Source organism: Hermetia illucens, chromosome 3 (assembly GCF_905115235.1).
Source record: "Hermetia illucens chromosome 3, iHerIll2.2.curated.20191125, whole genome shotgun sequence".
Classification (NCBI taxonomy): domain Eukaryota; kingdom Metazoa; phylum Arthropoda; class Insecta; order Diptera; family Stratiomyidae; genus Hermetia; species Hermetia illucens.
Genome location: NC_051851.1, coordinates 23,395,699 through 23,417,609, shown reverse-complemented (window position 1 = coordinate 23,417,609; position 21,911 = coordinate 23,395,699). Strand labels below are relative to the sequence as shown.

The window sequence follows — 21,911 nt, the reverse complement described above, 5'->3', positions numbered from 1 at the left end:
CTATTCGTTGGCACTCGCAACATTCGAAATAAATTTCGAATGCCGCGAATCCTGCCGCGCCACACATGGATTGAGGATCTTCCCTCTCGACCCCAGCATCTGGGTCTCGAGTTTTCTGGTTCACGTGTGCGGTCGAGCCGGTATATATGATAGTATTTTGCATACCCTCATCTTCCTCTTTGCTTTTGCAATATTTGGGTAATATCGCGCGATATCTCTTTTTGTATTTCAAGTTCTGGAGCCGTCCTAGGCATCGAATTAAAGGGTACTTGAGCGAATGATAGGTATAAGAGGAGCTAAAGTGTCAAAATGTCTCTCCCAACATTTCTTTGTCTGGCTAACAAAGATTTGTGCAAGCGCGTGTCGACCGGACACATCAGCAGAGCTGCACTTAAACGATGGATATTCATAGCGAATTCGTCCTTTTTTTGGGTTTGGAAAAGTCTGGGTATCCTGCAATTCAATAAAGCCGTTGCAAATGGGAGAGAATCCAACGAAGACTAAAAAACTAGTAGTTAAAGAGCATGCTGCTCACGGAGTCAGTTGGTTTCCAAAATTGAGTGTTTGTGTTACTTCAGTACAAAATGTCAGCCGATATCGGGAATTCTGTTCAAATTTCTTTGTTTTGTTCCACCAACGGCACACCACACCGGCACAACAAACATCCTCCAAATTTCAACTAGAACCTTTGAAAAATTCTTGGTACTCTTACAAGATGATGAATGATACCGTAGAATGAACAAAATCAAGATGTCGAAAAAATCCACCACACAATATGGTCCAGAGGGTGGATCACTTAATCAATAGGAGGGAAGTTGATGCAACCCAGAAAATATATGAAGCAACATTCAGAGTAGAAAAATAAGATGTGGCGCTAGGAATACCGAATCAGTGGACCTTGATATCAGGCCGGCATATGTGGCGTTTCTTATTAAGGGGGAGTACAGTGTAGAGGGTAAAAAATCGATTTTCTTTGCCTTAAAAAATCTTCATTTTTTCCGAACAAAACGCGGGCACTCTGAGCGCTGAATTTAAAAATACCCGCCGTTACAGTGGTTTGTAAGCGCGGGCGTCGCTTTGATCTTTCTGCTTGTCAGCTGGTCCGTTGCTGAGCCAAGGACGGGAACTTTCCCCGCATGGTGGGGGTTCTACGCGAAAAGTTACTTCTGTGAGCTAACTAAGAAGATACGAGAAGCTTCTAGTTTAGTTGCAGATTATTATATGAACAAAGCTACTACAGAGGAAAAGGAGAAAACTGTACTCCGGTTATAAGCTAGGAGACATTGCAATTTCAATTGATGGATCCTGGATGAAGAGAGGATTTTCTTCTTTATTTGGTAGTGTAGTAGCTATAGGAGTGCTGACCGCAAAAGTGATATACATTTCAGTGAGTGGCATGTTTTGCAAAGCATTTGAAATTTGGGAAAAAAATTTGGCACTGAAGAATATCAGCACTTCATCGATACCCATTGGCATGAGTGCAATGCTAATTATGAAGGCAGCAGTGGAGGAATGGAGGTCAAAGGCATTCTTGAAATTTTTAAAAAGTCACTGGACTTGAGAGATGTTCGCTATCTTGACTACGCAGCTGATGGTGACACAAAAAAATCATAAAGCAATTTCTCAGGTTAAACCATATGGAGAAGAATATCTTGTTAAAAAAAGAATGTGTTTATTTATTTATTTATTTAACGGACAACAAACAGAGTAATCTCCAATTACTTATTGTCCTCAGGAGAAGCAGAAAGCAATAATCTTATCGTATGCTCGAAACTACTTAAAGTAGAGAAGTTAAAAGGACCTAGCTGTTGTGTGTTGTAATTTCAGTAAAGCCTAGGAATCGGGGAATGAAAGTAGACTTCGAGCTCTGCGAAGGGCACGTTGGAAATGTTTTCGTTGCGTCTGTGATAAGACGCAGGACGGCAGGTGATGTCGTTAGAGGCGTAGCAGCCTATCAGACCCGAGGAAAGTGTAAAAAATGTGCATAAATCCAGATAGGATCTACGCTGTTGTAGAAAGGTAGGTTCAGAGAGCGGAGGCGAGAGGGGTAGTCCACACAAGGGAAGCTTTTCTTAAAGAACAGGGAACGGGTGAATTTACGTTGGACATTTTCAAGGGCAAGATTATCACAGTTACGGGAAGGTGACCAGATGACGGAGCAGTACTCGAGGGTATTCCTTACGAGCGGCTTGAAGAGAGCTAAGGAGGGTTGGATAGAGTCAAAATCAGGGGGGGGGGTGAAGTATAAAGTCTGACAATTTTGTTGCTCGATTGGTAATTTCAAAGTCATGGGTGTCGAAAGTGACTCTGAGGTTTTGAGTGGAATTTAGGTATGATAAGGAATGTCCGTGAAGAGAGTAGGAGAAGGAAGCGAATGAGGATTCAAGCGAGTAGCACATAGAATGAAATTTTCTGCTGTTTAGCGTTAAATCATTAGCAGAGCACCAACCAACCAGAGTGTCTAGGTTTGATTGAAAGGAAATCCAGTCCATAGGTGACGATATAGCAGAAAACAGCTAAAGGTCGTCGGTAGGGAGAAAACAGGGGCAAGTAAGGAGGGGGAAGGTCGTTGATAAAAAATAAAATTAACAAAAGGCCCAGAATAGATCCTTGTGGGACGCAAGAGGAGGGGAAGAAGGAGCGAAAGGTACAACCGTCAAAAGAGAGGCTGCAGGATTAGTTGGAAAGGTAAGAGGCAAGCCATAAAACAAGTGGTATAGGAACGCTTAAAGGTGAGAGTTTAGATAGAAGTATCGTGTGATTTACAGTGTCGAAGGCTTTAGCGAATTGAGTATAACTGGTATGTACTTCTTGCCGTGAATTTAGACATTTGGCGAAAAACTTGGTAAATTCCAGCAGGTTGGAGGCAGTGGACCTACGCTTAACAAAGCCGTGTTGTTCTTTTACTATGTGGTGACCAAAGTTGGCATTCCAGTCGCTGAAAAATCTTTCAAAGATTTTGGAACAGGAGGAGGGGAGGAGAAACGGGACGGTAATTCTCGGCAAGCGCACGATTGTCACTTTTGCGAATGGGGATTTGAAGCTTTTCTTGAAAATAAGAGATAGAGGAGGGGATTTTTGAGCACAAAGAGGGTTGGAAGACCATCGTAGCCAGGTCCGACATTGGCACCAAGTTTGCCAATGAGGTGCTCGACAAGGAGAGGGGTAACAAGGGGAATAGTAGGTGATGCGAGAGGAATTCGGAGGAAGAAGGGGGAGCATAGACTGAGGAAAAGTAGCGGCAGAGTAAATCACAAGATAGTTGGGGGAGTTAGCTGAGGAGTCAGAGAATTTAATGGATAGAGAGGATAGCTTGGCAGAACAGTAGGAGATGCGAATGTGGGACCAGAAAGGTTTGAGTTTCCACGCTTTAGAACCATGTTAGTAAAAGCATGGGATCGAGACTTAGGAACTTAAAGCTTCACCCTTCTTTGAAAGAGAAAGGCAAATTGACTGAAGCGCAGATAGACAAGTTGTCCAAATATTATGGAAATGGAATTAAAAGCAACTCTTTTGAGGTAGAAGAAATGAGGAAGGCTTTAATGGCCACATATTACTACCCTGCCTTAACTGACAATAACCCTCAGCACTTTTACCGCCCGCAAGGCGAAACTTCATGGTGTGGTTGGCAGCGGGCTATGGCAAAAAATGAAGAATACAGCTGCAACAGAATCAATCTATAGGGACGTAACAAAAGAAAAGTTGTTGACAAGATGTGTAGGAGTCAATGCAAAATGCAAATGAAAATTTCAACAGCATGATTTGGCAAATTGGACGTGTGGCAAAGTGGTAGTTGAAATTGCTTGCAATATTTCTCTCTGCTTGTTCAATGAAGGGCACTTCACTCTCGTGAAAATCATGGAAGAGTTAGGTGTGACTAAGGAAGCCAGAAAGTATTGCAAAATCGGGAGCCCAAGCAGAAGTTGTAACAAAACAAGCGAAAGTCTCCCTTAGAGAAGCCAGGAGAAGAACCCAGGAGGAAGCCATCGAAGAGAATGGAGTACTGTACGGCCCCGGAATTGATTCAGACTGGCAAGAACCGTTTTATCCAAGTTTTCATAATGAATTCTCTCCTTTTTTTTTAAAAATCGATTTTGCTCAAAATGCCTATTTTTGACGTGGCGGCTTGGGCGAAATAACAGCTAACACATGTTTTTACTCAGAAATATTTTTTCTACAAGTCAAAAGCTTTTGTAACATAGAGGGGCTAGGGAGGAGGTAGGAAGGTCTTTTTTCATACTGAAACCAAAGATGTGACCAATAATTCTAGTTAAACAGTAAATACCCAATTTGCCAATTTTAGTCTTGATTTACTTCCGAAAATAGACCTCATTTAGACTCTCTGTACTCCCCTCTTAAGGTAGGCCTGACACCGGTTTTGGCGCGGCTGATGGTATAAACATTATTTTGGAAGCGTAACCTTAAGCCTCCAAGGCTTATCATCTTGTCTTTGTTTTTACTTTTTATTGCTTATAATTATTATCTTTTAAACTCTGAACTTTCTCAACTTACCAGAACATCAACAATGTATGGCGCTGTTATTGATCCTATATGGGCCATTGTGGAGCATGTTCCTAACGCCGAATTGCGGATTTCTGTAGGAAATAGTTCAGCAGTGTGCAAGGTGACTATTGAATAAACAGCGCTAATTCCAAATCGTCCAAACATCGCGAAGAAAACGAGCAAGCTCACATTTTCTGCAAATAAATCGTAAACTCGGTTAACATCAATCTCACTAAGCCATTGTTTCTGTGATAATACACTTGCAGTGTTTGCACTTTTACCGCAATAATAAAGACTGGACGATAAGATAAAAAACAAATAGCTCTACTCATTTGCAGCCATAAATACTGGATCCCAATATTATTATGGCTGCCATTAGACATGTTGAAAAAAAAAAACGTAAATACAATAAATATTCATTAGCTACCTTGTGGAATAGCCAAAACAATAAGCAGTGATATTCCAGCTAGCGTGAAAAGGGTAAAAGCGGCTGTTTTGCGTCCCATGAATCTTAAAAGTATCATTGGCAATAGATAGCAGGGCAAGTCTACGCAGCCCGTTATAAGGACATAGACAAATCGGTTAGCGGCAAGATTATTAGCGTTTAGAGCTGCAAAAAAGGAACAATGGTTATGTGCTCGGTTATCGATGTGTGATGTGATAAAAACCTGTGACGTAGTAGCAAAGTGATACCACACACCACATAAAGTAGCACGTGAACGCCATTCGTCGCATTTTTGACTCTCCATAAAGATTTTTCAGCTCATTGACGGATCCTAGTAGTTTTGTACTGAGTGTTGCAGGTTTTTGAGATTCCTGAAAATAGGAGAAAATAGAACAATTAATCAACTTATAACAATATAATATCACCCAAAAATTATCATAGGTGATAGCAGGTTTTCCACTGGAAATGATGGAAGTAAAGTGAATTATTTAATTAAGAACTGGTATTTTGGTAGATAGGATATTTCTTACCTAGCAAGGTTCTTTAGGGTACTAAGCTCATTGAAGTAGTCAATGCCTAAATAATCTCAAGCTCTTTTGCAAAAACAGAGCAAATACTCATCGAGCAAGCTGTTACGTACGAAACAACTGAGTACCTACGTTGGGTACCAACCCTGTTAAGTGCGCAACGATTGTGGCGCCCAACGTGGGGCCCGAAAGATGGCATTTCCGCTATCTTTTGGGGTTTCCACCCACTGTTGGATCAGAGCTTCCTTCGCTTGTGAATATTTTGATACCTAAACAAACTTAGGAGGATTTGTTCACTAGGTGAACATCCTCCTGTAAGTTTGAGCTTGACGCTCAAAGCAGGGCTCTTCAACTGATTTCTCTGCATAGCCAGCTGAAATTATTGCCAAGGTGCCTGAGTGGAGGATGTAGAAAAAGTGGAATGACTTTGGCCATTCACTTCGAAGGAATGCTAGGTATGCTAGTCTCGGAAGAAAGAAGTCGCAACTCCAAGATCATAGCGGGTAACTTCAAAGCGTGGGCTGTGGATTGGGACACTAGGAACACCAGAGGGCGTATCCTGCTCGAGGCTTTCGCGGGACTGGACTTGGTGCTTGCAAATAGGGGAAATGTGTCCACTTTTTGTGGGACAGGGTCGGGCTCAATAGTCGATCTGATATACGTGTGTATGAAAAGTATTGAAGAGGATGCATTCATAGAGATGCTATTGGGAGGCCACAATCCCAGTGGTGCAGCTTTAGAAAAGATAGAACATAGGGCACTTTGGTACAATACGGGTCAGGGAGGAGTACCACAGGGCTCAGTGTTGGGTCCTCTCCTGTGGAACGTGATGTACAATGGGGTCCTTGTCCTTCCCGTGTCAAAGGAGGCCACGATAATCGGTTTCGCAGATTATCTAACCGTGGTTGACGTCACGAAACAACCTGAAGACGTTGAAGTGGCCGCTAATGAAACCATTAGCGCCATAAAAACGTGGCTGGAGATAGTTCAGCTTGGCCTTGCGGAACAAAAGACGGAGGCGATCTTGATTACCAACCCCAGAAAGAGGAGTACGGTTAATATTCGTGTTGATAGTCACATAATCACTTCGAAACCAGTTATCAAATACATGGGGGTGATGATTGACGCTAAAATCAATTTTAAGGGACACGTGGACTATGCTTGTGAGAAAGCGGCAAATACCAGCGTATCATTAGCGCGGATTCCGCCTAACATTGGTTGTCCAAGATACAGTCGCAGATTACTTGTGGCCGGAGTCGTTCGCTCCACACTATTATAAGCGGCACTAGTGTATGAGCGTAATTGGAGGGGGATAAATATGACTTACCGCTTAGTAGCGCTAGGGGTGTATAGTACCTTTAGAATAATATCAGGCGACGTATCGTGTGTTATTGCGAGCATGATCTCGATAGGCATTCTGGCAAGGCCTGTATGAGAAAAGGAGAACGAATCCAAATGGAAACAGAATACCGAAAGGCGGCAGGGTGAGAGTCACTGGAAAAGTGGCAGCAACGGTAGGATGACTCGCGGAGGGGTCGCTTGATCCACATTTTGATCCCCCGTATTAAGAAGTGGATCCAGCGAGATTAATTTAAGAACTGATACGAAAAGTGTATGGTGAATCATCGGTTTGTTGTGCAAAAACATTTCGTTGGTGTGCCGCGTTTGTCGACGGTGGAGAAAACATGGAAGACGAAGAGAGGAGTGGTCAACCAGTGACAGTTAAATGCCGAACAAAAGGAATAGCGCCTCCCTCACGCCGAAGATCTGCTCAAAATAATCGTACCTAATCCATTGTTTTTTTGGATTCGATAATAATGGGTGACGAGAATTGGAGCTTTGCCAATAATACGGAAGTAAAGCGCCACAACGTAGAATGATGTGGTTCGAATTCGCCGCCTTTAAAAAAATTTCGGTTTCAAAGTGAAGATAATGTTCGTTCTTTTTTTTTCAATAGCAAAGGGATCATTCGCTACGAATTTCTTCCGAAGGATCAGATTGTCAATACCGAGTTTTAGAAACAAGTTTTGAATCGTTTATGTAAACCTGAGGCCAGAATTATGGAAAGACCGTAACCACTGTTGTTCAACAGTTTCTAACTAAAAAGATGTAACTCAGGAATGGCTCAAATTCCCCGTACTTTCCGGATTTGAGTCCCCCAGACTACTTTGCTTTCCAAGGTTGAAATTGGAGATGATGGGAACTCATATGCAACGATTGAGGACATCCAAAAATCTGTAACGGCCAAGTTGAAGCCGGAAGACGGCGAGAGACTTTATTTACTTTGTAGATCAAACTTGATCCACAAAAGTGCGGCTCCCTCTTAGAAAACATACTAAAATATGAGTCTTCAAATGGGGCTTGCTTTGACCCAACAATTGTAGGAGTTAAGTGATCGGGTTGGAGGTGGTGGTGTTGACACATCTTTCCGTGAGAACTCTTAATTGCTATCACATAGGAACGAAAAATTCTACCCAACCATTAATAAAACCTGAGTATCTGTACCAATTAGATGATTCTCTCTTTTGTCCTGAATATGATTGCGCACTTGAGGACCCGGAGCATGTTATGTTCCACTACCCACGATTTCACTCAGAGAGGAGGAACCTGGAAGACTCTGAAAATGAATATAAGGGAAACTGGTAAACGGAGAACTCCGCAATCAAAAGTATACAGGAGGAACTTTGAAAAACGGAGCGCGCCAGGGGGACGCGAAGAACGGAAAGTTTGTTCGTTAAAAGCGTAGTCCTCCCCGCGGAGTAATGCTTTGTGGCGGCTTCGCGGGGAAGGAAGAAGGAGAAAGTGGGTGTGGTTTTATTCGGTGGCAATCCCACCTGCTGCTGCAACCTGGTGCGGCAGTGTCATTGTAAGATTTCCACCTCCATCCATAAAAAAAGACAGACGGACAGATGGACAGACGGACATTGAACCGATTTTAATAAGGTTTTTTTTCACAAAAAACCTTAAAAATGAAGAGGAACGGCTGAGGGAGCTATACTGGACGAACCTGTTAGGAATGGAGCGGCGCAGATTGCTTATAGGGGGCAAGAACTCAAGCGCTCAAATGACTGTTTTAACCTCACACAAAAGAGCCTCCGGATTGTAGTGGGAAAACTCATTGATCACCGCCGATTAGACTCTTCCTTGATGAAGTTAGGGATATGCACGGACGCTGTCTGAAGGTTGCGTGCGACACGTGATGGAACCTTCATACACGTTCTGGGACAGTATCCGGCACTTGTACAAAATAGGTCGAGGCACTTGGGAGAACACTTAATGCCAGATACCAAGTTGAAATACTTGGAAGTAAGGAATATATTAAAATTCGTTCAAGTTGTAAAGAGGAGCTTCTAAGCACCCTGTATGTGTTTGAATTAAGCTCAATGTTGAAAGGAGGTTTTGATGATGTGTAGAGATCGTAGTTGCTTTTTCAGATTGGGGCATCAAGAAGGGGTAGCGGAGGGTGTAGAAGGCCCTTTTGTATCGGATTGACTGGAGGATATTGTCTAGAATAGACATAAGGATGCGAAAATTTGGGGCACGTATCGCTGTTTATCACTTTTATTTGACGAAAGCAGTGTCGGTTCTGGATGAACCCTGAGCCAGCAATCGCCGACGAAGACAAAGAAATGGCTTTATGAAGGGAATAACACTGGGACCTTGTTAGACAGCTTGATGAGGCACCTAATGAAAACAAGTTCCTGGAAGAGTTAATTCGGAGCTCGCAAGCGACGATTGCTTCACCGAGGGTTGTTTCCCTCGGCAAAAGCAGATATCTTATACTACTGCTAAAAGCAGCAGACTCCATCAATCAATGAAAGCAACTGCCATTGTTACCCTTAGATAACGAGATTTCTTCTCACGAAGTCTATGGAAAACTTCAGGGCTATCTAAGGCTAAAAAAATATTACTATTTTCATTGCTATTTCCAGCATTTCAGCCTCAAATCTGATGATATTGACCGTGGAGGTGAATGGACCAAGATGATGGATCAATTGTGGGGCAAGTGAGGGCTCTGCCATCTACCGCAAGTTTCGCTGGTAAATCATATTTTTTTGTCTATGAGAGTGATTTAAATCTCAATTACTTCCCTCCAATCTATGCCATCTTAGGGGAAAATAAAAATTTCACCGTGCTTGACAAAATCTCGTCTGAAACTCTAAGGAGTATTCGACATCTATCTGTTGATCGTGGCTGCATTTTTATTTGAATGAGTTCATATCAAGAGGAAACTACTCCTCAACCTGCGAAAATGTCAAACAATCGTCCTCAAATCTACACTTCTCTCACCAGGTCATTCATTTTTGTGTTACTATAACTTCAAACCTTTGGAGTATCCGAGAGAGAAGAAGCTCTCCCTCATCAGGCAAGTTCATAACCACCTAAACGGCAGAATCTGCTCCGCGGAGATTTTTTTTACTAATCTCAGCCAATGGTTAACTGCGTTATGAAATTGCTTCATGCATTACCGTAACCTGGATGAAGTGGCGTTCTACAACTGGTGTTCTTTGTGATCGACGTGTCAACGAACGTCTCAAATCTAGAATCTGAAGCGATTTCGTCCGCCCTGTCGCTATCTATGGTTCTTAGTGTTGGCCGACTATAAAAGACAATGAATGGCGTCTTGCGGTAATGGAGACGAAGATGTTACGTTGGACTAGTGGCGTGACACTTTTTGATCACATCCGAAATGAGGGTATTTGCGATCGATATGGGATTGCACCGATCGTGGAAAAACGGCGAGAGAAGCGTCTTCGATGGTATGGTCACGTAATTCGCGCAAACGAGGGTTAATTCGTCAAAATTGATTTGAACATCGAAGTCGATGGTAAACGACCAAAAGGCAGGCCGAAACAACAGTGGCTTGATACGCTGGATGGTGATTTAAAAGTCTCGCGATTGCATCCAGACCAGGCATTTGATAGAGACTAATGGCGAAACTGATCACGGCGAGCCAACCCCACTTGTGAACGGGACAAAGGCTGGAAAAAAAAGAAGGTCTCAGGCCGGCCTAAAAACCAAAAGAGACTTATGAAGTGACCCTCCTCACTGGATCTTAATCTCATGGCCACAGTATCTGGTCGCTTTTGGTATCAGAGTTTACCGACATCGGAAAACATAACAGAATATTCCGAAAAGGTTGCTGTCAAGTACCGATTTGCGTAGGATCCTGTAGCTGAAACTGGTCACATTCCCTACTTCCAGATCTTTCAGCTTTGCATCTGGTATTAAGTGTTCTCCCAGATGCCTTGACCTACTTTGCACAAGTGCCGGACACTGTCCCAGGACGTGTATAGAGGTTTCGTCCTCCTCCTCACAAAACCTGCAGGCAGTGTCCGTAGATATCCCTAGCTTCCCTAGGTTCTTTTTGGTGAGGTTTAAGCAATCCTTTTGTTCAATAAACTTATAGTAAAAGTTTCAGTTATTTTTATTTACTTTGTATAACTATCTACTTCTTGCTCCAGGAACAAAATTGAAGCAGTTGAAATGATATCTTTAGTAAGGTTTTTATATTGTCATTTGGGTTTACTTACTGCTTCCTTTTGTTTTTCGCTAGGTATGTTATCCAACTGAAGGTTTGCTTTTTTCTTGAATACAACCCTGTATGCGTCTGCTACACGATCCTTAGAAAGCAGCCACCGGGGCGATTCGAACATTAGGCTATTAAAGTACACGTGTGATAAGATTTGTCAGGATAACAAAAGATTATTTGTCATTACTAGCAATTGAGAATCAGGAGAAATCCAGGGATTGTCAACGCCAATTGTAAATAGCGCCAAGGTTCGATTAAGTAACCGACCAACGCCAAAAAGAGCATGCCCACTGGATAGGAAGCACTGAAGGCTATACTCATCCTTGACCGATGTCCTACTCCGATGTTTTCGCTCACTAAAATGAAAAGGAGAGATTCAATTATCTTTAGCTTCAATCGCAATACATTTCAATACAACTTACGCAGAGCAAAAGCAGGATAAAATATACCAGATGCTGATGCACCTAACCCGAACCTCCCTGCTAAGAAAAGCGTATACCATGGAGATACGGTCGTGATTATGCTGCTGATGATATAAACCGCTGAAGCTAGGACGAAGGTGGTTTTCCGCCCAAATCTAAGTTGAAAATATTAGATAAATTCGGTACCAAAAAAGGAACTTTCTTTAATCATACTTATCCGACATGATACCAAATATTGAGGCACCTAAAAACTTGCCTATCGAAACTGATACTTGCGCTGATGTTCTGGAAACAGCTTTTTCACACACCAAGTTCCACTTGAATTAGTCGAAGCAATAAATTATCTTTATTTAATACACCAAACGACTGAGTAGAAAAGATCAATTACAAGAGCAAGTGGAAGGTTTTACCTCTGGAACGATTGACGAAAGCGGATTTTCAAACTCATAGGAACCACCTATACTGCTGGACTGGCAAGATACCTCCTTCGGTCTGCCATTGGTTTGGGTATGTTCCCAAGCCTCTGTGAACGTCATATGGCCTAGCTGCGAGTAGTCCCAATCTAGGACCGTACATCCTTTTGATGTGAGTCCTGTGGATGAGATGTTTCGCATTTCTTCGGTGGTCCAGTTTGAGTCTTTGAGTTGCGGAATTGTACACCACATGTCGTTTGATATGTGCGCCAGAAGGACATATGATGAGACGTGGAATCCATTTAGAATGTTTGGTGAAAAGCATAGAAAGAAGAGGGCCCTGTTAAGGAGATAAAATTAAATTGATTAGTATTTTGATCTAAAAATGAGACAACGAACAAAGGAATTCAGAACGCGAGCTAAACCTGGAAAATAAAAAAAATGACTCGAATGGGTGCTTGGAGCCGTACGTCTCCGGACCCGAGTGCCACGATCGAGAGGAAATTGATGTCGTTCCTCCTTATCTCATCGTTAACTCAAAATCTTTACCGTATGTGCAATAGAAAATGTCGAAAGGGTCAACCAACACCAGTTGGCGACGCACCAGCGAGCAAGGCTCGAGGCTGTTATTGGCAGTTTTCCGTCTTTCTAGTCGGAGGCCTTAGGAAGTACAAGTCTAACGACTCACGTCATTGATGTCGGGAATAATAAACCGATCCGCCATCGAAAAGCTCCTTTACGAAGAGATTGATCGGATGCTGGGTTTGGGAGTCATCGAGGAATTGCAAAGCGCCTGGTCTTCGCCAGTCACCCTTGTGGTGAAAAGTGCGACTTTGCCTTGATGCGCATAAGGTGTAACCGTGAAGGACGCTTATCCTTTACCTCTCATCGTGGGGATTTTCAGTCGCCTCCCGAAGGCTAGATTCATCACGAGTCTAGATCTGAAGGATGCGTTCGGGCAAATTCCCCTGGATGAGGCGTCAAAGGATAAGATTGCCTTCACCGTTCCAGGGCGGCCGCTCTATCACTTCATGACCATGCCGTTTGGGCTCTGTAATGCACCTCAAACCATGCAGGGACTGATGGACAAAGTCATCCTTACCCACTTACGCCATCAAGTCTTTGCATATCTGGATGAATTGTTGTTCAGCACAGAGAGCTTCGACCAGCACTTGCTGCTCTTAATCGAAGTGGCTCTTTGTATGAGACGCGTTGAATATCGGAAAGAGCAAGTTTGTCATGAAGGAGGTTCGATACTTGGGGCACATCATCGATAACGGGATGATTTGTACCGATCCCGACAAGATGCACGCCATCAAAGATTTTCCGGGGCCGAAAACTGTCAAACAACTACGGCGGTTTCTTGGAATGTGTGTTTGGTATCAGTGATTTGTGTCAAATTACGCTTTGCTGACTGCACCGACTTCTCCAAATCGGCATACATTGTGACGCAAGTCAACATGGCATAGGAGTGGTGCTGATGCAGAACGCAGAGGAGGGAAATGAAGTTCCTGTAGCGTATATGTCGAAGAAACTTACTGAGCCTCAGCGGAACTACACTGTCGCTGAGCAGGAATGTCTGGCAGCGGTGGAGCCAGTGTGCAAATTCCGAGCGTCCCTAATTGACCACGCTTCGCTCAAATTTCTGATGAACCAGTCCCGCCTTCATGGTAGACTGGCCAGAAGGGTATTGAAGCTTCAAGGATTCTCGTTCATCGTCAAATACAGGAAGGGATGCCAACATCTGGTTCCGGATTCTTTATTTCGCTTGTGTTCACCAGCGGAGATGGATGCTTTGGAGAGAAGTAGGAACAACGCAAACATGGATTTCGGTCTGCGGACTATTTGTGACTGATCGAGCATATTAGGGAGAATTCCAACAAACTCCCTGGTTTGCAAGTGTGCGATGTATTAGTAAACAAGCGAAATAATCATGCTTTAGGAGATGAGCTGCAGGAATAATAGGTTTGGAATCTTTGGATTCCGGAGGAGCTGACGACTGAGGGGGGAGGGTTGGTGAAACCTTGGGTAGACTGCGGTTGTGGTTTTACTGGCCTAAAATGGTTTCACAGGTCAAGGACTCTATCCGCAATTGTGAAACGTGCAAAAGCTCCCAACCAAACGCTCCATTCTCTAATGGGAAAAGCGTTCATCTCCGATCGTGTGTTTCAACGCTTGAATGTTGCCAGATTTCGCGCCAGAAATATAGGAGCAATAGTCGTTCTCGATTCTCTCCCGAAGTTTTCATTTGTGGAGACCATCAAATGTGAAAGCGTTAGGGACGTTAGGGAATCCTCCTATCACGTACCCCCATGGGAGTACCTAAATCTTTTTACGATGACTGAACGCATGACATGATAAGACCTTGGAGATATGTTACCAGGATAAACTTGCTATTCTGAGAGCAGAGGTTCAGAGGCGCATCCTCCAAGCAAGAGAGACACAGAGGAGGAGTTACAACCTGCTATCTCGAGGTCGTGAATTTCAGGTTGGAGATATCGTGTATAAGCGGTTCTTCAACTTAAGCAGTGCAGCAAAGCGATACAATGCTAAACTGGACCGGAAGTTTGTAAAAGCGAAGGTCGTCGGTAGAGTCGCAACAGTTCAATAGGAGTTGGGGGACATGGAGGGTCGTAACCTGGGTGTCGCTCACGCGAAGGACCTCTAGGCCTAATTAACTGTCTGGATCTTTGGCTGGCTTTCCTTGTAGAGCACGCAGATACTCAGCCGCTTACTAGCAGTGATTGCCTCACTGGTCTTCAGCTGTCTTTCCTCTAGCGGGTCTCGGAAACCCAGCTGCCCTGTGGTAACGGCGGCTTCGCAACGGGAGTGGAGTCTCATTCACTTTTTTCTGAATTAATTTGCTCAAATAACTTTCGCCGCCCATTGCACACTATTGAATGCATTTGGGCGAATTGAGCTTGACGGAGGGGAATGATTTGCCACATCCGTAGGTGCACGCGCATTTGCTGTAACATGAACTCTCGGAGTTCAGTTGGTTCAAGGCGAGAGTAGCGGCATGGAGACCGATTCGTGGGTGGACAGTTGATCAACAGCCGAGGGGATTGGACATTTTTTCGCGAGCGAGGCGGTGGATGACAGGAGTCTTCCAAGATTGAATCATATTTTCTTAGTAAATAGAAGTTGTCTCGAGAACATCATGATACATCGGTGTTTCAATTCGAATGAATTTTGGAGAAAAAGATGAATGAATACCGGAATTTAAAAATTTCGTCGTTTTTGCTGGACCCGTTTAGAGTGGAGTTGTCCAATTGCTTACGTTTGAAGTGGTCTCCTGAATTTCGTGCATTGGTCGGTTACCCCGTGGATCCCAGTGGATTTTTTTAGTAAGAAGAGAGTTGGAAAAAGCTGGAATTCTGTAAGGAAGTTGGCAGCAAGGGGATGGATGTCGTGGAGGTGTGGTCGTAGGCTTTACAGAAATACTGTTCACTTAAGGACGACCAGATGGACCGCATTGTATGAGCATTTTATTCCTTGCGCCCCCCCCCCCCCCCCCATACGAAATGATGACGGCGGCGAGGAGAGCATCGAGGACTGCCCACTTTTCTCTTTAAAAGAGTTGGAAGAGGCAGTCTTCTCTATCTGAAGACAAGAAGGCGCCAAAACCCGATAGTATCCCGGCAGAGGTATTTAAACTGGTGCTCCAACATCAGCCAGACATATTGCTCGGTGAATTCATCGATTGCCTGAAAGAGGGCATTTTCCCTTTTCGTTGAAAGTCGGCGAAGCTTGCGCTAATCAGCAAAGGGAAAGGCGATCCTGAGTTGCCGTTTTATACCGCCCACTTTGTATACATGACACTGCCGGGAAAGTGCTCGAAAATCTCAACAAAAGTAGACGTGTTCAAGCGATACATGCTACTGGAGACTTATCACCATGGCAGGGAGATCTACAGTTGATGCTATCATAAAAGTCGTGAATACCATTCTTCGAGCGGAGGCACACAGCCGCCGAGCTCGACGGGTGGTGCTCCTCGTAATGCTTGACGTCAGAAGCGCCTTTAATTCCGTAAGATGGGAAGATATTCTAAGCCATTAGACAGTACCTTCCACTTGCCGAACTATCTCTTATGGATATTGAGGGAATATCTTCGGAACCGCTTCTTGATGTATGGAGCGCTGGAGGGTCATAGGAGGATGGAGGTCACGTCGGAGTACCGCACGGATCCATCCTAGGGCTGGACCATTAGAACGCTTCCTATGATAGTCTACTTAAACTCGACATGCGAGAAGAGTTGCGCCTGGTCGGTTATGCAGATGATGTCGCGACGTTTGTTGTTGTAAGCACTGTTAAATAGGGGTAAAGCAGGCTTAGCGTATTGATGCGACTGGTAAGTGGATGGTTTCAACTTGGCACTGGAGAAAAAACCGAAATAGTCATCCTGACTATCCTGAAAAGAAAATTCCAATCCTGCGTCCCATATTCGATCGGCGAGTCGATAATTGAGTCAAAATCAACGGTAAAGTATTTTGGACTGAGCTTTTTTGAGCAAATCAAAGCAGCAGCGAAAAAGGCTGCAGCTGGAGTTTCGACCTTAAATTGCCTAATGGCAAATATTGGTTGGTATTGATTGATGAGTTCAACGCGGTCTGTCCTGCTCTATGGTGCAGAGGTATGGGGTGACGCTCTTGACAAGGAGGTATATCGTAAGAGTCTCGTGCAATTTCAGGCACGGGGTGTTTTGCAATTGACGTCTGCGTACCGCACTCTACCAATCAGGTAAGAATAAACAATGAAGCAATCAGTAATAAAGTCCTCCGTAACACCTCAAAGAGGGAAACGGAGCATGCAATAATTGCAAGCAACAGATACCTTGGGAAAAAAAGCGTCGACAAGTGACCTTCTAACTCCACAGACAGGAAAAGGAAGCCTGGAAGAGCCAACAGGTTCTCGAACTCGAGAAGCACTGGCAGCATCATTCGCGGAAGTTCTAGCAAGAAGCCAGCAGGATGAAACCTGATATACTTCGATGCTCATTGTGCTTCAGGCTGGATAGGCAGTGAAATCTTAGCTGAAGTTGTTAAATATGGAAGTGAGCAGCCACACAGAGCAGTTTATATTAACGTATGCTGCATCAATGCTTCACGAGTGACAACGGGGCATAATCTGCCCTATCCAGAGAGGTATTATGCTGCTGAGAGCCATCTATAAGATGTTCAGACTATCCTCGGTCCATTTCAAGGAGGCTTAACTCCAGGCAAAACAACAACAAATCAGATTTCCTCTCTGTGGCAAGCCATGGAAAACTGCTTCTTTCCATCTCCACTTTAAGACCGTCTGCATCGCACAAAATTGGTAAAACAATCAGTCTAAGGTTGACCATAACCAATGTGTCAGGCCAGATAAAAACAGCAGGATTATTCCAGAAACTTTTCTTGATCAACTACGGTCTAAACCAGGAGGATGCTCCTTAAAGTATTCTTTTTGACCTGGCATTGGAAAGAATGATCCGCTTCACCTCAGTGTCACCCGAGATACTAGATACCAGCGATATTCCGACGGTTGGTTATGGATGAAATCCGGATCAATAGGCTGGCCTGGTCGGATAATCTAATCCGTATGAGTGAAGATGATTTAGCCTAAGAAGTCTATAGTGGCAATATCTATAGTGGAAGACGTGGCAGACCCTTCTTCTGATGGAGTAATGACGTAGGTTACTGCTATGGATATCTAAGGGGCCGGCTAGGATGTTTGGAGTTAATTATTAAGGTAGGCTTAGATCGGATACTTGTTGAGCAGTTGATAATGATGATGCATAAGCAGAGCTCACATCTTTATCTATAAGATATATTTAGCTCTATTATGATCCATCCGACTGAAGCGTGTACAAGAAGAAGAGAGGTTTCCCACGGGTTACTTTCAAAATTTTATTGATTGTCAATTTATGGGGATTGACAGTTAATGACGAGGACCAACGCGTATTGGAAACTACTCCTTCTGCGACGTATCTAGCAAAATTCAAATAAACAATTCATCTAACTTGATGCAAAGTGATAAATGGAAAAACATTGCGAATTTAGTGAGACATTTATTAAAGTCATAAATTTGTTTCCATTGCAGTATTTTGTTTTTCTCATAATTGAATGAGGTACATACGCATCCACATTTCTTTGAGTGCTTTCACTATATAGGACTGAGGACGGCCATATGGCCAACAACTGACGCATGCTTTTCGGGGCTGACTCTTTTAAAGTCGGCTTTCTCGCGAGATTCTCGATAATTTAAGAGAAATCGAGATTCTCTTTGCTGAGTTGTATCCATTTTCAAGATATCGGTTGGCATCCTCTATGGGAGAGTTACTTATACTACTTAGCAATGTGGACTTTCTTTAATCTTAAATTCTGATATTCTCGGGGGACGAAAAATTAGAATAAGTCATACTGAATGCGAGCATATAAAAAGAGCGTAGTGTGGATATGAGAATTTTCGTGTAGTCAGGCTGAAATTTCAGCTGAAAAGTATCTTTTGGGCCTTGTTTGAGTTCATTTTATAGTTCAGATTGCTAAATATAGAACACACAAACTAGTGTCTGCGTTGATGCGGTGCAATCTCTGTGTTATTCCGGAACACGTGAATATATTTTTGGATAAAACGTTTTCTGATTTTTTAGGAAATTAGGTAATCGAAATTTGGCATTAATTCTTTTAAACTTCGTTTCCGGCATCAGTTAAATTTTGAAATTTTCCTGTTATACTGATGTGGGGTGGTCCAAAGGAAATGATATATCAAAGTAGAAATAATATTATATTTGATATATATTTTTTATGATGGCCTAATAATATTAATTAAATAAATAGGGCATTTTGTCAATCAAAAAAGATCTCTCCAAATGCCTCTTTTATCACCGCTTCTGTCCCTCTTCCAAGCTGTTTAAGGGAAGAAGACGGGTTATGGTCGTTGGGGGGATGGGATCTGGAGAATAAGCACGATGCTTAAGCAGTTCCAAGCTCGCTTTGCGAATAGCAGCCATTGTATTCGGTTGTTGCATATGAAAGGGCAGATTTGACAATCAAGTGAAGTTAGTTGCGATTTTGCTGTATCAAACCACCACCCGTTGGCGCTGTTGGTGTCGGATAATGAAGTATAAATACTCCTACATTTAATCAAGGAGTCATGTCGGTTTTGACCATTGTTGTGATAACAGTGAATGAAAAGGAAAAAAGGAAGGAAAAGGGCCAAAAACATATACTTTTTCTGTATGAGTTCAAACTCGGTCATAAAGCAGCGGAGGCGACCAGGAACATTAACAGCGCATTTGGAGCTGATACGGTAAGCGAACGAATCACACGGCGGTGTTTCGAAAAATTCCGGTCAGGCAACGTAAACCTTCAAATTGAGTCACATGGGCATCCAGGACCATCGATTGATAACGACGAGTTGCGTGTGCTAGGCGAATCCGACACACGTAAGTCTGTGAGAGACATTGCAGGGAAAGTGGGCGTACACTATTCGTCAGTTTCCCGGCACTTGCAACAACTTGGAAAGGTGAAAAAGCTCGACAAATGGGTTTCGCAAGGCCTTACGGAGCAAAACATGGCGCTTCGAATGGACATTTGCAGTTCTTTACTCTCCCGCAACAGAAGAAACCCCTTTCTGGACAGAATAATGACATGTGATGAAAAGTGGATATTATACGACAATCGTCGTTGAGCAGCGCAATGGCTAGATGCTGATGAGCCACCGAAGCATATGCCGAAACCGAGCCTCCACCCGAAGAAGGTAATGGTGACTGTTTGGTGGTCTACAGCTGGAGTTATCCACTATTCTTTTTTGCCACCTGGAGAAACGATAAATGCACAGAAATACTGTGCCCAACTCGAGGAAATTCACCAGAAATTGAGTATTCAACGGCCGAGATTGGTCAACAGAGATGGTGTGATACTCCTTCATGACAATGCACGTCCTCATGTATCCAGAACAACAGTTCAAAAGTTGAATGAATTGCACTATGAGACTCTGCCTCTTCCACCATATTCACCAGACCTTTCGCCAACCGACTACCACTTTTTTAAGCATTTGGATCATTTTCTGGCGGAAAACCATTTAGGAACGAAGAGGCTGTCAAAATTGCCTTCGACGAATTTATCAACACCCGACAGTTGGACTTCTACGAAACTGGGATACATGCTCTTGAATCTCGTTGGGAGAAGTATTTCGAATCAACTGACACCTATTTTGATTAAATTAATAAATTTTTGTAAGCTTTACAGTCGTTTCAAATTTTAGTACCAAATCGGCCATTTCATTTGCAACAACCTAATAATTTCACACTTGACACCGTTCTGGCGGAAGGCGACGACGGCGACACACCACCTTCTGCCTAAGAGAATGGTGGTTAATTAATAGTTAACCTCACCGTGCTTTCGATTGAACCACGATCGCAAATCTTTGATGAGATGCGCGGTCCGGTCCTAAATTCTCTTTCGAGATTTGGAGATCTCCCTTTACAAACGACAGCTTACTCGTATTCGATAGGTGGAAGTAACTCGAAAAGCTCCCCCTTCGCCAGTCCATACTTCAGAACCGTAAAAAAGGACGGATTGAATCGCGGTCATTTCACTACTTTTTAGTAGTCTTGTCCGCGGTGTTACGAATCCGCTCAAGGAAGCTCATCTTTCTGTCTATTCGATGAGGGGATGATTTTACCAGCGTACATAGGGAGGACTGCGGGAACCGTCTCTTTGGTCATGATGACTACATCGATTTTCTGCAGAGCTAGGGAGAACCTATGCTTAGTCATTCATTTGTTGACGCCCAGCACCTCCTTTCGATGCACAAGAGGCCGAGCTTGTTCGATGCCGCAATTAATGCCGCAACATTATCCTCGCATCTAACCAGATGCGATTTATCAGGCATCTGGAGTTATAGAGGACTATTGTATGGGGCGCCCCAAAAGCCCTTCCGAGGTTCCTAGAACAAGTCGTGGTCCTTTAAGTAGTCCCTCAATCTCTTTAAAAGGTAACCTGGAATGTGGAAACAATTTTCCAGCGTCTTGAGCGCATCAGACCACCTCCTAGAATCGAAGATTTTATCTAGTCTCTTAAGGAGTACCATAACTGCGTTATTTGTGGATCGTCCTGCACTAAAACTATATAGTTTTGGTAAGAAGTCGCCCACAGCACGTATTGCGTCAGTCGAAAGGAAACAAATATGATAGTTGTTTATGTTTGCATACGTATTGCGTCTGCCACTTCTCGCAGGGTTGGAGAGCTGTGACCACACCAAGTTCGCGGTTTGTATGATCCATCTGTTGCTCGAGAATGGGAGAGCTATCTTGTGATCGGACGGCAGAAACACTGAGTAATTCGCTTGAGAAAATCGATGACATCGTCGGTCACGTCGAAAAGGGGCGTCACAAGAGCTGGCTGTTTGCAGAATCGTGAAAGCGCCCCGCCATAGGATCCATAAATCACATCTGGTGAAGATCTACTACTCCTATGAAGGATTCGCCGATAGAGAGCAGGCTGCTCCTGCGTTGGCCACATCAACACCCTTCGGATTATTTTGGAACAGTACGTGAAGTTTAGATCTTTGTTTCACCTGTTTTTCATCGATTTGGAGAAAGCTTTCAACAGCGTGAAAAAGGAGTGTATCTGACGTAGTGTATCCAGGAGGAGCATCTCGAAGAAACTAATAGCTATTATCAGAGCGACATATGATGACGCAGAGAGAGAAGGTCCTAATTGGAGTCCGCAAGGGTGTATATTGTTATCGATATTATTTCTTCTATTATCGGTGACGTTCTTCATGATGCCCTATACGGAGAACGTAGAGATGTTCAATAAACCATAACATCTTTTCTCAAGCACCTCGACTATGCTGATGACATCTATTTGCTCTCTCACCAGTCTGTCACCCGTACATGATGTGATCGGAAGGCGGAAGTTGCAGTAGATAAGCTACACATTAAGGAGTGCCGACAATTGCATTGCTGGCCAGTCTTTGCACTGAAACCCACTGTCGCCCGATAGTAGAGGAAGATTGTGGGTGTCTAAGGAAATCTTGGGGTGAGCTGAAGCGCATTTCAGCGAACCGGGAGGGACGGAG

General features: G+C 43.5%; 1 protein-coding gene across 1 annotated transcript in view; it reads right to left on the bottom strand.

Annotated features, from left to right (window-relative positions):
* LOC119652859 (organic cation transporter protein) overlaps positions 1 to 21,911 on the bottom strand; it is an 82,714-nt gene that overhangs the window by 7,127 nt on the left and 53,676 nt on the right. The window contains exons 2-9 of the mRNA XM_038057215.1: positions 11,841 to 12,183; positions 11,644 to 11,747; positions 11,431 to 11,585; positions 11,196 to 11,364; positions 11,010 to 11,136; positions 5,172 to 5,319; positions 4,931 to 5,113; positions 4,513 to 4,697 (exon numbers count right to left, since the gene is read on the bottom strand). Coding sequence (XP_037913143.1) covers positions 4,513 to 4,697; positions 4,931 to 5,113; positions 5,172 to 5,319; positions 11,010 to 11,136; positions 11,196 to 11,364; positions 11,431 to 11,585; positions 11,644 to 11,747; positions 11,841 to 12,183 — 1,414 coding nt within the window. The remainder of the gene's footprint in view (positions 1 to 4,512; positions 4,698 to 4,930; positions 5,114 to 5,171; positions 5,320 to 11,009; positions 11,137 to 11,195; positions 11,365 to 11,430; positions 11,586 to 11,643; positions 11,748 to 11,840; positions 12,184 to 21,911) is intronic.